Source organism: Hemitrygon akajei, chromosome 7 (assembly GCF_048418815.1).
Source record: "Hemitrygon akajei chromosome 7, sHemAka1.3, whole genome shotgun sequence".
NCBI lineage: Eukaryota > Metazoa > Chordata > Chondrichthyes > Myliobatiformes > Dasyatidae > Hemitrygon > Hemitrygon akajei.
Genome location: NC_133130.1, coordinates 37,327,165 through 37,344,037, shown reverse-complemented (window position 1 = coordinate 37,344,037; position 16,873 = coordinate 37,327,165). Strand labels below are relative to the sequence as shown.

The 16,873-nt window shown below is 36.9% G+C and overlaps 1 protein-coding gene across 1 annotated transcript in view; it reads left to right on the top strand.

Moving 5' to 3' along the window:
- The window catches only part of lrpprc (leucine-rich pentatricopeptide repeat containing), a 138,596-nt gene that overhangs the window by 74,965 nt on the left and 46,758 nt on the right, over positions 1-16,873 (top strand). Inside the window, exons 21-23 of the mRNA XM_073050655.1 lie at positions 3,883-4,013; positions 4,270-4,355; positions 5,388-5,595. Coding sequence (XP_072906756.1) covers positions 3,883-4,013; positions 4,270-4,355; positions 5,388-5,595 — 425 coding nt within the window. The remainder of the gene's footprint in view (positions 1-3,882; positions 4,014-4,269; positions 4,356-5,387; positions 5,596-16,873) is intronic.

Below are 16,873 nucleotides of genomic sequence, written 5' to 3'. Positions count from 1 at the left end.
CATTGCGATCGGGTCTAATCGGGTCTGACGCTTGCGCAATGCGCTCGGGTCTAATCGGGTCTGACGCTTGCGCATTGCGATCGGGTCTAATCGGGTCTGACGCGCTCGGGTCTTGCTTCGAGTATTTTCCATGTTGATGAGGGTGAGTACAAATGACTGATTTACAATAATTTAATTGTGAAAGTGCGCTTGATTTATCGTACAATTTCATTGGACCTCTGTGAACTACTCATCAATTTTATTGGTCTACTGTTACGAGGCAAAATGTTTACGAGGCGGCATGAAAAAAAAAACCATGTATTAGCCGCTCTGGATTATTGGCCGCAGAGTTCAAAGCTGTTCAAAATGTGGGAAAAAAGTAGCGGCTTATAATCCGGAATCTACGGTAGTTACCTAGTGGATGTTGGAGGGTGCTTATTTGATCATCCATGAAATAGCGGCTTCTCCAAAGTAACATAAAGCTTCTTACTTGAAATTAAATATAAAATTGACACCATGTTGACCGGTGCACAAAAAGTAGCAATTTTACTACAGTTACCAAGTCAAGATATGCAATTAATTCAGGTATTAGGTGCCTATTCATAAGGAGTTTAAATGCTGCTGTTAAGTTTTTAATTTTTCACATCAGACGTAAGGAAAAATAGTTACTTCATGTGTGTTGTTTGATACTCATTTGAAATGTTTCCATTATTGTAGAGAAATAGCTCCAAATTAGTTTCAAACAATCTTAAATTTCAAATAAATCCTGTCTTTCTTTGGACATATTAATTTCACAAAACGGTAAAACCTGATGACTCAAATTCTAAAAATAAGCCGAAACTCATTCAGGAAAATTGTATTCTTATTGAAGAAAGTAAACCTGAAGATGCTGAAATCTGTTGTAAAATAAATCCTTTCTAGCTTTTGCTTAACAAATTGTGGCTTTTTTGTCTATCTTCCATTTTCATAGTTCTTATTGCACTTTATAACATTGTTTATTTGCTTGTGTTGGTAACCAGTATTTTGTTGTCCCCATCTACTATTTGGTAGCACCAGAATGCTGGAGAAGGCAGTGAGATGTAGGTTATTTTAGCTGCAAATCTCTGCAGCTGTTTTAGTATCTCAAAGAAACAAACCTAAATACTTTAAAAAGTAAAATGTGAGTTTCATGCATCTGGGAATCTGTTCAGAAATACGATTATGTGTTGATATGTAAATCACTTAGGCTATGCTGTCACTTTTTTTGTGATTGTATTTCTTTCCTGTTGATAACCTGACATATCTATTCAATTATGTTTACAATAATGTTCTGAAGAGCTAAGCATTTTGGCTAGGTTTGTTGAAGTAAAATGAGGACTACCTTGAAGCAGTTGTTGTATGTATTTATTTATGTTGGAAGTGGTAATACTGAAATGAGTACAGGGAATTGTTCTTTTTTTAATAGTTATCCAGCCACATCAGTTTATGGAGGGGAGTACATCTTGAAATTATTCAGATTTTTGCCATCACAACTTAAGGCATTTGTAGAACTATGAATCAAAAATGTATAATTTCTATGAGCTTGAGTCATCTGGGATATTTAATTCCATCATCATTAATATGTTGTAAACTTCGTCCTTCAAGTGCACTCAGTGCAGTAGAAAATATAAAGAAAAAATGCTTGGATATAGGACTTTAATGCTGTTTTGCTTTTTGTGTATGGGTGGTCTATCAATATAAATAGCCCTGTTTCTTGGATCACAGAAATGTCTCATTCCATTTTCCTGTCAGATTTGTGCAGGGGAGTTCTTAAAGTGATAAGACATTAAAGAAAGATGCAGCATATAAGAAGTCCATTAGCATATCAAGTCTGTGCAAACTTTATGCAAAAACTAGCCAATTTCATTCTCTGCGTTTACTCTTTAGTCTTGCAAATTTCAAATATCATCCTTTTGCCTTTTGAACATCATGATCAAATCTGCCTCTATTTCCCCTTGATTCTAACTACTTAATGGATTGGTTGAAAAAAAAATTCTTCTCATAACACTTTTGATTCTTTAATAACCAGTATTGCTCACTGTTCACTGGTTCTTGAATTTTCCATTGGGAGTAGTTTCTATTGTATGCTCTGTCTTGTCTCTTCATGAGTTTAAACACCTCTGTCAAATCATCACTGAACCGCTAATATACACTGCTTCTCCACTATATACACGTAACTAAAATCTTCCTTTTTGGAAATATTGCCTACCCCCTTTCAAATGGCTTGATGTCATTCCTAAACTCTGAGGCCCAGACTTTATTACGCTATGGCTGAACTGGTGTCTTCAAAGTAGTTACTGTATTCCTTGCTTTGGTACTTTTTCTCTGCTTACATTCTTTACCATGTCACAACAAAAGCTCAGCAAATGGCCAGAGGAAATTATTTAAGAATGCACTTAAAGCCTACTTGCAAAAGTCGAACATCCCCACTGACTTGTACCTCTGACTGCTCAAAACGGGAAGAAGCTTTGAGTTGGCATTGAGGACACATCCATTTGCAATGAACACATGGGATCCCATTAGAAGAGGTAATGGAATCACAATACTTTGCAAGCTATCCACCTGCCCTCTCAAGCATCTTGTAGTCATCTGTGGGTCCCATGTTGGCTTCATTAACCACCTCACTCAAAGGGTCTTTGAACAGAAAAGAAAAAACTGTGTCTCTGTTAATAAAGTCCAGCATCCCACGTGCTTTTTAAGCACTTTCACAAGCTGTTTTGTCATGGCATAAAGCATAAAATCCATAATCAATGTCTTCTGTAAATCCATGATTTTATTTTTGTGGCTAGATCCAGGCAAGTACATTGTGAAGATTAAAAAACAATGAACTTTTACATGAATGAGTGTAATTATGTAACTGGATAAGGTGCCTCAATGGCCAGAAGTTCCAGGACTTTACAGAAATCCGTAATGAAGAAGCTGCCTCATTTCTAGGATGTTATGTTCACAGAAGTTCAGCCTTTTGTGGTGCCTTGACCATGTGCCATTGTTCATTTTTGCCAGTGGGTGCTGATGGGGCACTTGAAAGAAGTAGGTGAGAAGAAAATGACTTACCGGTAATCAAATTTTGTTCCTATTCGACAAGATTTTCACACACAGACTATTAAATAACTGCCAGGTCCAAGATCGTTGCTTGGACCCCGAAACCAATCTGAACCCAAGAATCTTGAAGACAATTATAGTTTTACTCCACTGCTTTGAATGAATGTTTCTCAGATGATAGTTGTTTGGTTCAGGACAAGTTCTCGTTCATCAGACCTCAGCCCATGTTATCCCCAGTAGCTTCTCTGGTAATTGCGGAATCAGAATCAACTTTATTATCACCGACTAGTATGTTTTGAATGTTATTGTTTTGCAAAGACTAAAATTTGCTATGAATTATTCCCTACAAATATGTTGCCAAGATTACTGCAAATTCCATCTCCTATGTGTGAACTACATTTTCACATGAATATGTGAGATTCCATAAATGTACCATGCTTGAAATTAAGCTGTCTAAAATTAATAATTCATGTTGAATGATGGTGTTTTTTTACTGTTTTATACATAAACAGATTCAGGAGAAAAGGTTAAATACCTAAATATTGTAACAAGATCAGTTTCAAGCTGAATAAAAATAGTTGTGTGTCTTTATGTAATTAATACTTGATCCATAGGGAATGTACTGGATATTCTCTGGGCCCACTCAAATTATTTTCAATAATTACCCTTGTGATTTGTTTGGCCTGAAATATTTTTAAATATGTGTAGTAATTGAATATACTGATCAGGTAACTAAAACTGCAGCAACATCTGTAGAAGTTTTGCATGAGAGGAAATGTGAGCTTCATATTATACAGCTAATATCCCTTCAGCAGAATAGCTTTATATTCCTTCTCTTTTTAGAATATGCAAAAAGCCCTTGAAGTGAAAGCTCAATATGAATCGGACATGGCTATCGGTGGCTATGCTGCACTAATAAATCTTTGCTGTCGACACGATAATGTAGAAGAAGCACTGAACCTGAAACGAGAAATGTAAGTACACTAGTGCAGAAATATGTCAGATTAATTTATGCTGATATTCAGACCTTCTTGCCTTAAACAAGCAGTAATATTTAAACCTCCTTCATAAAATCTTAATCAGAACCCAGGCTATGGTTAAATTAAAAGTGAGAGGTGCTATATGTTGATTTTTATATAATATGAAGTTAGGCATTACATTACTAAAATATATGGAGGTAATAGATAAAGTGCTCTTGAAAAGCTAATTCTTTTCTTTCTGAAATTTAAGGGACCGTAAAGATTCTTCGGTTAGCCTTGATACAAATAAGTACTTGGCACTTGTGAGGATCCTAGCCAAGCATGGTAAATTAGAAGGTAAGCTATCTGCTTGTGATGAACAGGGGTAGAGAGTAAGAAATCACCTCTTAGAAATAATTACCGCTGCATCTACATCTCTGGAAAGTGAGAGTTTTATTTTAGGTTGGGGTATGTCATGCATTCAATGGTTATATTAAAATACTGTATAATTTCTTGTAACAACTAGCACTATTTGTGGACAGCATAGGCCATTACAGTAGCTCAAATGTTTCGACAAGCTTAGTATTTGCGTTTTGCCCAGCATTATTTTTTTAAATGCTTTTTAGGATTGAGCAACATGACAAGGCATTCCACTTGTACTAACGGTTTTTATTTTTGATTTTGGCAAAGTGTATAAAACTGATAAAATGTTGCACAACATGTAGAAACCTGGTTTAATCTTTTTGATAATTTCAAAGTTATATTAGAACTTAATGACTAATCACTTTATTAGTCATCGTGTTTGATTTTGTTAGAATCAGCAAATGAGTTATGTATGTTCTAAAATCAAACCCAGTCTATTCAGATTATCAAACCTTAGTTTTTAAATGTAGACTTTTAGGAAGCTTTTCCTCTCTAAGACTGGATAATTAGTATCGGCTCTGCAAACAGACTGTATCGGTATCAAGCCATTAGTCTTGATGTAAATACAGTGTAAACACATCTTAATTATCTGGCCTCGTGACAAACCATCTGCTAGAGAAACAATAGTGTGATTTAGCAGATGTTATCATTGAAGGATAAAAGCATCCATTTAGTGAGATTGTACAGCTACAGGGCAGGCTGTGCAGGGTTATACAGTGCAGAGTGGGCACACAGATACTGCCTATAATTTGTAGTCACAGTAGCGGAGAAATGATAAAATCATGCCATTGTGGTGTATAATTGTAGTCTCGGATATATACACAAGTAATAATTAAGTTGAAATCTGAATTATACTCCAGAATTTGCATTCTTGCTTAGTTAAAAGGCCTTTTATTTCAAAAAAGGGAGTTTGTTTTCCTCTTGAATAAATTTTAACTGGGGACTTTTTTCTGTTTTGCATTATAGATGCTGTTTTGATCTTAAAAGAGATGAGTGAGAAAAAAATTGTTCTTCGAGACTCAGCATTATCTTCATTCTTCCATATCCTGAATTCTGCTGCCTTGAAGGGAGAAGTGGAGACAGTGCAACGGCTACATGAATCCATTGTAAACTTGGGGTTAGCCAAGGCCACTGCTAATCTCAGTTCACCACTCATTACAGTCTATCTTGATCAGTAAGTTGCAAATACCAAAATTAACATTACCTGGTAGTAACAAGCTAAATGTGCTCCTGAACAAAGAACTATCCTTGCCCCCTGAATTGTTCTGGTATTTATTTTCACAATGCTTTATTTTGTTGGAGGAGCCTAATTGTTATTGCAAATTAAAATCCATTTTCTTAGCTATTAGTTAAGAATTGAAGTGTCTTAAAGTTATTTTTTAGAGTGAGATTTGTGAGGAACTTTAAGCCTTGCTTTGCAATGTTTCAAGAGCTGGCATGAACTGTGCAATGCTATGCGAGTACTGGCTAAACTTCAGGTTGAGAAAACCCTGTTTAATTCCTTTCTGTTTGCAGTTAAAACTCCAAAGCAATTAACTTCATTGTCATGGGTGCAATTGCACTCTGAATTTTTATATCTTATCTGTATCATGTCAGAATGGCTTTGGTTTACAACACTATGATGCAGCTAGGCTGTAAAAATTGAGAGTACAATAGCACTAAAGACATTGAAATTATTTTATATATGATGCCAGTGACACCCAATTTTTCCGATTATGATCTCTATCCTCTTCCTTATCAGTCTGTTGAGAAACATTGAAAATTTGGAGTAGATCATTCAGCCCCCTGAACCTGCTGTTCAATACTATCTTGGCTGATTTTTTTTATCCCAACAGCATATGCACATCCTCTCTCTTTTGCATCCTGAAATCTACCGGTAATTATCTCCTTAGTTATGTTCAGAGATTTGGCCTTCATGGCCTTATGAGGTGGAAAATTACCCAGCTTCTGAAATTACCCAGCTTCTCCACCCTTTGAGAGAAGAAATTTGTCATCTCAATGCAATCTTGAAGAAGTTAGTTTTGAAGATCAGTGGGAAAACCAAATTCAATGCAAACTCCGTCCTCTCCCATGGCACTGTTAGTGGTTCAGTCGTCCCAATTACATCCTCAGCATCCTGTTTGTCCCCTTTGAATATTGGCTTGAGTTGGATCCCAAAGGTTCCTTGTTCTCTATTCTTGCATTCCCTATCCCTGCATTTGCGTATCTGCATGGTCCCTGATTTCCCCCAACCTTGACTGAAAATTTTGGATTATGCTTAGTGTAGTGTTGTGGTTAGCGTGACAGTATTATAGCTGAGGGTTTTGGAGTTTGGACTTCAATTCCAACGTTATCTGTAGGGAATCTGTACACTCCTTCCTGTAATTTTTTTTCCGTAAGCTCTGGTTTCCTCCTACAGTCCGAAGACATGCCAGTTAGTAGGTGAATTGATCATTGTAAGTGCTCCCGTAATTAGGCTCATATTAAATCAGGATTTCATGACAGCGTGGCTTGAAAGGCTGAAATGGCTTATGTCCACATTGTATTTCCATAAATATCCCCATGAATATTCCACTAACTGCTTTGCTGTGCAATACCTTTTTGCCTTCAAATATTTAGTCCTCGTTTTTCAAACTATTTATTTAAATCTTTTCCTTGATTCCCTCAGTCTTTGTAATGAACATGCCTTCATTTGACTTGGCATTGATGTATTTGTCTGGGTTTCGTTATGGGAAGCAAATCTCAACTGCGTGAAGTACTTTGGCAGAAGTCTAATAATTTTTAGTTTGTTAAATTCTGTTCTTAATTTCATTTGCTTTTGCTCACAATTTATGAAGATTGTCTTGTGAAAATGTATACCTTTATAATCTGGAGATATCTGCAGTCAATGAAAATCAAAAGGATTGCAGAATTAAAACCGCAGGCAACTTAGCAGGTCAGGAAGCATCAGTGGGAAGTGTCAATGTTAGAGCTCAAGGACAACATTCTGATTAAAATACAGCCTGATCTGCTCAGTGTTTTGAACATTTTTTGCTCACTGGAAGTTAAATCAAGTTAACAGTTAAAAAAGGAACATTTTAAAGTAATATTTGTCTTTTAAATATATATGATATAATTTAAATTTCAAGCTGAGTGAATATGTTCAACTTTTACATGCACCTCTTGCAAACAAAAAGAAACATCGTAACTTGTTGCATTTTTGATAACATGAAAATTTAAAATGATTTTCTGTAATAATTCATCATTATTTATTTGAAGTGAATTTTTGCCTGATGAGTTGATCATAACAGTCTTGGCATCAATCATTTTAAAAATGTTTATTTTTTTGATTTTCATTCATTTTCTGTTTGCTTAATCTGAAGGTTGACAGCATCTGACAATTTTGGGGGGATCTTGCATGCATGTTGCTAAGTCTGGCAGTACGGAGCAGACAAATTTACATACTCAATTGAAATGACATGATCATTGAACTGTTCTGCATTAATGATAGTATCCGCTGACATTAATTCAGCTTCTTCTCATGGGCCGGGTTTAATAACTCCTTCAAGATGGCTTCCCTCATGTCGTCATCAACCTTTTGACTTTATCCTCCTTATGCAAATATGCACTCTTAATTTTTTTTGAGAGCTGCAGATGATAAGTTTCCACGGTTCAGTGGAATGTATGATGTGGAACAATCACTTTGGGTATGCATTTTAATATATTAATAGTTTAATTTGCTGTTTTTTTGCCAATGGCAGTTGAAAGAGGCAAATTGCATACTGATGGTCAGCATGGAGTCCCTGACAGAAATATCCAATGTGCACATTTTCTCAAATTCCTTACAATAGACTAACAGTTCTTTGTGTAATCAGCTGAACAAATATTCTAAATACATCTTAGTTTTCTTGTTATATTTCACTTCATTCTTTCTTTTAATGCAATGCCTCATGGGGATGTAGTGATTTGTTTGCACTCTGCATAACTCAGCATTCTTATACAGGGCAACATAAATGAATGCATCTGAGGCACTATTCTAGCAAAGCTTAAACTCCATTGTGTACTTTCCCCTGGAATTCATTGTATAGCAATCAATCACAAAAATCCAAGTTGTTTTTTCATTATGAATTACAGTGCCATCCAGACTGAGAGCTAACGTGGAATGGACTTTTAATTGAACCAGCCACTATTCTAGACGTCTTGTTCAATTTTACAACAGGCAACAAGTCACAGCATTTTATCAGGAGATTAAAATGGATTTTGGAGTGAATAGAGCATTCATTTTGAGAGTCCAGGCTTGGAGAGGCTTGGAACTATTGTGGTACTGGGTCAAAAGCAGGTGTTGACTAAATTGGAGATTTGAGATACTTTGCTTGGGCAGTATTAAGAAAATGTGCAGGAATACTGCTCACCTCTGTTCTAGGAGTGCCTCATATATACAAAGTGCAGAGGTGCTCCATTCTTCAACTCAGGCATTCCTGTCCCTAATTAGCTCTTCAGATTGTCAAGCTTGTCAGCTCAGTACTTCAGGAGAATGATTGAAGTGTCAATTCAGAATGTAAACAATTGAGCTTACTCTGTTCTATGAGGTATATGGAGTAAAATTATCATGCCATTCAAAGTATTGTTTTGAGAATGGGGCTTTATATTTAAGTAGATGCTAATGAAATATTTTGATGGGGGAGGGGAGGGGAACAAGTAAATGCATAGGTAAGAGAAAAAGGACACCAGTTTCTCTAAAATGAACACAACTATCAGCCACGACTAATTAAGAACGAAGTGTTATTGTAAATATCTTGTGATATTTTGTTAGTCTGACAGATATACAATGGTTTAATGGTACAGCCATGGTCTCTACTTTGCATATTTTGACCAGAAGCAGCAATTTATTAGAATAAAGTATTTCAAACTGAGAATACTTGATCCTTAAAGTTTTTTTCCTATTTATCCGACTGAGGCACAAAACAGAAATGAAAGTTTGTTGTTGGGAATGCGTCCGTTCGTTCCACCCCCCTCCCATTTCAAACTGCGTTCTAATGATAGTGAAGACTTCAGTGTAGCTTGCTTTATTTTTTAAACTCGTTTTATTTTGCAATTATGAACTTAGCATCATCAACAATGAAGGACAAAAGTAGTTCATTTGCTTTGCAGAGACAGGACACAGATAAGGTGATTTTTCGTCAAGGATCATTGGGTTGTAATTAAGTTGCATTCATGGCTATTGCATTTTGAAGGATGATTGGTAAATGACAGGCTTCATGTGCTTAGCATGGACAGCGCTAGCAATTTTTTCTGTCCCTGTCAGAAAATCCTGTTGAGGCTGATAATGTAAATGCAGCATATTATTCTGAACAAAAGAGCAGGGAAATGAGCTATCTTGTCTAGTCATTCAGTTGTTTAACAGTGACTTCCAGTTAGACTTAATTGGTTGGAAAGCACTTGACATGTGAAGTTACAGCTATTTCGAAAGCGTGTTTGAGTAAATTTTAAAGTAAGTGACAGCTAAATTGTACCTAGGGAAATTATAAAGCCTTCAACACAGTTAATTTTTTGAGGATTAGTTGTAATTGCAACACCAGTCTCCTTGAAGATTCCTCATTATGTCTAATGAACAGCGAAACATTTAGCTCAGTAAAGAGCCAGTCCTTTAAATCTATGATTGTGCAAAACTGATTGTACCATGTAGAATTGATTTCCCTGTACACTAACATCTGATTTAGATTTGCAGATTGGGATTTGTTACACAAGTGTTTCTTTTTACCTCCAATTTCTTTCTCTTCCACCATCCCCCATTTTATTTTGCTCCTTTCCCTGAGGTTTTCAGCTTCAAAAGACAAGCTTTTCAATCAGTAAAACTGTCATGAATTGCCACTTAACTGAAGCTTTTAACCTAACGTTACCACATGGCAATTAAAATCAACAGTCGACAGTGTTTCCTTACATTATATAAAAATGAACTGTCTCTTGCTCTTCCATTGTAAAGTTCTTCATCACTGAATAAATGGGGCTAAGCAGTTGAATAGCAGCTGTAAGCTTTTCACGGCAGTGCTCTATTGTTTGTCTCGTCTGTTGCTTTTATTTAGTTGCACCATCCATTCACAGATAAAAATTAACCTGTAATTTTGTCTTCATACAAAATGACAAAAATTTGAATGTCTCAGTACGGTTCCACTCACTGTACTGTAAACATGGCTTGAGAAGGGTATAAGGTACATATCTATCATGTGAAGCCCCATTTACACAGAAGAAAAACACTGTGTTCGATTGTAATGATCCCTATTTAGTTCATTTTTGTACTTGAGGCATTTTTTTTATTTTTTTGCAATATTTAGTATGTTCACTTAACATTCACGTAACAGGCATTTAATGACAACAGAGGCTTTGCCTTTATTTTGTTTTTAATCAATTCTCAACTAGATAAAGTAGGTAAGGCATCTGGATTTGGAATACTGAAGCCATATATGTTCCCCCTCCCAACCCCCCTGCAAATTCACAATTTTGTTAGAAATATCCAACAGCAGAATGTTTCACCAGAATGCCTTATGGTCTTTAGAAACTATTTAAGTCTTGGCTGACGATGTTGTCCAACTGCTGTTGTGCATTAAGTAATTTCTTCATATTTCTGCCCTTCAGTTTGAGAGATTAAACCAAATGTATCACCTGTATAATCTGATTACAAATGTGTATCAAACTGACAGCATGTCACCTATGAGGAGAAGTTAATTGGAGAGAGAGCAGACTTTGGAAATTTTGGTTTGGAATTTGGCTTTGGTAGAGATTGACTGAAAGTTGTGTGTGGAAATTATTTGAGTTGGTTTAAAATGATGAAAACTGTGACCTAGAGCTTTAAGAATAGCTATTTATCATGGTATGGGTTGGACACATATTTCAATGATTGTTTTAAACGTTTTAAAACATACTTCAATCAAATGGAACTAGCGTCATGACTGGGACATGAGTACTTTTAAGTTGCTATTCTTACTGCAAGTGGGGATGTGATTTTATTAAAAGGCAGTGAACCAAATAGGACTGATGATACTATGTAATCTGACGAGTTTCACCTGAACATTCAAATCTGGATTGTATGGAAGTTAAGTTTTGTATTTATTGAAATGAAGAATGAATGCATTTTTTCTGTAAAACAAAATGCCTACAAGCCTTTTTTATTACCAATTATTAGTTATCCTTGTAAAAACAGCATGAATTTAATTTTGAGATCCCCTATCATGTTAACAGATCTTCAATTCAATGTAATTCATCTCCACATTACCTTCTTTAAAAAAAATCCATTGTTTTAAAACCATAAGACATAGGAACAGAATTAGGCAATTTGACCCATTGAGTCTGCAACACCATTCAATCATGGCTGATCCTTTCCCCCGCTCCTCAGCCCCACTCCCCATAACCTTTGATGCCATGGCCGATCAAGAACCTATCAATCTCTGCCTTAAATACACCAAACAACCTGGCCTCCACAGCTGCCTGTGATAACAAATTCACCACCCTCTGCCTGAAGAAATTTCTCTGCATCACTGTTTTAAATGGACGCCCCTCTATCCCGAGGCAGTGCCTTTTGTCCTAGTCTCCCCAACCATGGGAAATATCCTTTCCATATCTAGGCCTTACAACATCCTGAAGGCTTCGATGAGATCCCCCTCATCCTTCTAAATTCTAGCAAGTACAGGCCCAAACATCAAGAATTCCTCATATGATAACTTTTTCATTCCTGGAATCATCTTTGTGAACCTCCTGAACCCTCTCCAGTGCTAGCACATCTTTTCTTAGATAAGGATGCCAAAACTTTTCACAATACTCAAGGTGAGGCCACACCAGTACCTTATAAAGCCTCAGCATCAAATCTCTGATCTTATATTCTAGAGCTCTTAAAGTGATTGCTGACGTTGCAGTTTCCTTCCTCACCACTGACTAAACCTGCAAGTTAACTGTTAGGGTGTTCTGCACAAGGGTTCCCGAGCCTCTTTGGATCTCAGATATTTGGATTTTCTCTCAGTTTAGAAAATAGTGTGCACATTTATTTCTTTTACCAAAGTACATCACCATGTATTCTCCAACATTGTATTTCATTTGCCACTTGCTTGCTCATTGTCTTAATCTCTAAGTTCTTCTGCAGTCTTTCTGTTTCCTCAACACTAACTGCCCCTCCACCAATCTTTGTATCGTCTGCAAACCTGGCAATAAATCCATGTATTCCATCATCTAAATCATGATATACAGCATAAAAAGAAGTGGTCCCAACACTGACCCTTGTGGAACACCACGAGTCACTGGCATAAAACCAGAAAAGGATCATTTTATTCCCACTTGCTGCCTTCTACCAATCAGCTAATGCTCTAACCATGTTAGTAACTTTCCTGTAATACATTGGGCTCTTAACTTGGTAAGCAGCCTCATGTCAAAGCCCTTCTCTCAAAATCCAAGTACACAACATGCACTGCATCCCCTTTATCTAAACTGCTTGTAATCTCCTCAAAGAATTCGAATAGGTTTGTCAGGCAGGATTTTCCCTGAAGGAAACCATGCTGACTTTGTACTATTTTGTCCTGTGTCACCAAGTACTCCATCACCTCATCCCTAACAATTGACTCCAACATCTGAGGTCAGGCTAACAGGTCTATAACTTCCTTTCTGCTGCCTTCCTCCTTTCTTAAAGAGTGGAGTGACATTTGCATTTTTCTAGTCTTCTGGAACCCATGCCAGAATTCAATGATTCTTGAAAGATGCCTCCACAATCTCTGCCACTACTTTCAGAACACCAAGGTGCAGTTCACCTGGTCTGGGTGACTTGTGCATCTTTTAGGTCTGTCAGCTTTTTGAGCATCTTCTCCCTTGTAACAGTAACTGCATTCACTTTCATTCCCTCACACCTTTCAACACCTGGCACCCTGCTGGTGTCTGCCACACTGATGCAAAATATTCATTTAGTTCATCTGCTATCTCCTTGTCCCCTGTTATTATTTCTCTGGCTTCATTTTCTAGAGATCCTATATCCACTCTAATCTCTTCGTTTATATATATTTTTAAATATTTTTTTCTATCCAGCATTGTTTGCTAGCTTGCTCTCATATTTAATCTCCCCCCCATGATTCTTTTAGTTGCTCTGTAGGTGTTGAAAAGCTTCTCAATCCTCTACCTTCCTGCTAAATTTTGCTTTGTTGTTTGCCCTCTCTTTTGTTTTTACACTAGCTTCGACTTTCCTTGTCAGCCATGGTTATACTGTTTTGCCTTTTAAATATTTCTTTGTTTTTGGACTACATCTATCCTGCCCCTTCCTCATTTTTCTCAGAAACTCTCACCATTGCTGCTCTGTTGTCATTGCTGCCAGCATCTCCTTCCCATTTACTTTCACCAATTTCTCTCTCATACCACTGTAATTTCCTTTAGTCCACTGAAATACTGCTACATCAGATTTTACTTTACTTCCTATTAAATTTCAAGTTGAACTCAATCAAGTTGGGACCATTGTCTCCTAAGGGTTCCTTACCTTAAGATCCCTAACCACCTCTAGGTCATTACATAATACCCAGTCCACTATAATTGATCTCCTTGTAGGCTCAACAACAAACTACTCTAAAAAGCCATCTCATTGGCATTCAACAAATTCACTCTCTTGAGGTCCATTACCAACCTGATTTTCCCAATCAACCTGCATGTCAAAATTTCCCATGACGATCATAATATATTTCCCTTTTTATATGCCTTTTCTTTTTCCTGTTGTCTGTATTCCACATCCCAGCTACTGTTTGAAGGCCTGTATATAATTGCCATCAGGGTCCTTTTACCCTTACAGCTCCTGAACTCAATGCACAAGGATTCTACATCTTCTGATCCTATGTCACATATTTCTAATGATTTTATGCCATTCTTTACCAGCAGAGCCACGCCACTTCCACTACTTACCTTCCTATCCCTCTGATACAACATGTAACCTTGGACATTCAGCTCCCAACTACAACCATCCTTCAGCCACGATTCATTGATGGCCACAACATTATACCCAGCCATCTGTAAAAGTGTAACAAGATCATCCACCTTATTTCTTATACTCTGTGCATTGAGTTTGCAACTTATTCCATTTACTTGTTCTTCATTTCTTGTTCAAGTGAGCCAAACGTGATGAAAATCTTGTCATTATGCTCATTTATACACATGCTTTCTTCTAAGACCGTCAATTTCTGCTTTGTGTAAGAATAGCGTCTCTGCTTCTACCTTTGTATTCCACTCTTGTGTCATCTGTTGGTTCATTTCCTCCACAAAACTTATTTTGCTTTTGGATCCTTAACCAAAATGTTTGATGCTTGTAAATCTTCCAGTCTTGCATGCTCAAAGCCATCTCTTTGCTATATTTCATTTTCTTGTTTTACAATTGGTAATTGAAACCCTTGTTCCCATGTACTTCCTGGCCTCTCTCCACTTGGCAATAAACCCCGCTCATGATCGTTTAGAGCTGAGGTGCATAGAAAGCTTTCCTCTCAGAAAGTGGTAATTTTCTGGAATATTGCACCCCGGGGGGTTGTGGAGTTGAGAACCCTGGAAGTATTTTTTTTAAAGTAGATACATTTTTGAAGATTTTGGAAATTGAAGGCTATATGGAATTGGCACAGAGGAGGTCTTGAGCCCAAGGGGAATATTAGCTGTGATATTGATTGCAGTCCTTGTTAGAGGGGTGAAGTGTCTTACTTCTGCTGTCTCATTGAGTATGCATTCTTATCTCCCCGCATCTTTTGATTCTATCCTTTTACACTTTGGGAGAGTCATCAATTTTGATTGTACTACTCTTCCAAAATTTCTCAGTTTTTTTGAGTTGATATAGTTTATTTGAGTGTTGTGAGATGTTTTATCAGGTTGTTATTTGTAGTCAAGTTATTGCTTTTTGAAAAACTAAGAAAATAGTATGAGAAACTGGAAACAGAGTGGACTATTTGACTCTTCAAACATCCTCTGATGTTCAATATGGTCAAGGCTGATCGAATGTCAGCCTCAATTCTTCTCCTGTACCAAATCCCAAATTGCCTTCAGTCCTTCAATCCTCTAAAATAATTATCTACCTTCAGTTTAAGTACTTATAATAAATTAGCCTGCACAACTCTCTGGGGAAGAGAATTCCAGAGATTAACTCAACTGCGAGAAGAACTGTATGGATACTTAAGTTTTATGTATAAACTGCACCAGTATTAAAGCTGGTTCCCCACCCTTCTTTTAAGTTCTCCAACTAATGAAAGCATTTGACTTGTATCCTGTTATGTTATCTTATGTTTCAAGAATATCATCCATGCCTTACAGCAACACACCGGAAGTTCTGGGGGAGCTCAGCAGTAGGGCAGCGTCTAGGAAGGAAAATGAACAATCGACATTTTGGGTCAAAACCCTTCATTAGAACTCATTCATTTTTTGATATTCAACACTCAATATCTTTGACTTTAAGAGATTTTGTTAGGCAGTAGAGTTTAAAAAACATAACATTTGAAAAAATGTTTACATGTAGATTTACTCCAGGTTTACATGTAACTTAAGTTGCTTTTGGTACAAGAAAAATCACAATTTCACAAGTTCTTATTTAGGATCTTGTTTTAACTGCAGGAACAGGACTTGTGGATTTTGTGCAATGTTTGAGGAGGTACAAGAGCTGTTTCCAATGGATTTTAACAGAAGTGGAGTGAGAGTAAATGTTGAAATAGTATAATTGTAATTTTAAAAATACCTTTCCATGGTTTAAAAGTAGTTTGAGATCATTGCATTGTCTAATTGTTTATTAATTTACAATTCTGACAATGTTTGAAGGAATTAAGTTTGTAAAATTTGTGGATTTTCTAGCTGTCTGAGAATGTGCTTTGTCTCATTGTCAGATTTTGTGCTGATTTTATTTAAACAGAGATGCAACACGGGCCTTTTCGGCCCTCCGAGCTGTGCTGCCCAGTAGCCCACTGATTTAACCCTAGCCTAATCAGGACAATTTAGAATGACCAGTTAGCCTACACACAGTTTTTGTACTGTGGAAGGAAACCCACGAGCACTCAGGAAGAACGTGCAAAATGTTTTCAAAGGATGCTGAAATTGAATTCTGAACTCTGATGACCAGAGTTGTAATAGCATCATACGCTACCATGGCGCCCCAACAAATCTAGTCTGGACAATATCTTATTCATGCAGTGCTGCAGTTCCATAGCAAAATGACCTGTTAGCATATTGTCTTTCTTGATCCTGTGAGGGGTGTCAATGGAATAATAATCATTTTCTGTCAATTTGTACAGGTGCTATTGGCCCATGGCTACCCACAAAATCAAATTGGTTAACCATGGACAGAGAACATTCAACGCAAGGTCATAGCGTCATACAGCATAGAATGCAGGCCCTTGGGTCCCTGTTGACCAAGATGCCCAATGAAGCCCTTTTGCCTTTGTTTAGCCCAATTCTTCCTACTCATTTCCTATCTATGTATCTGTCCAACTGTCTTTTTACAAGCTGTCCTTACACCA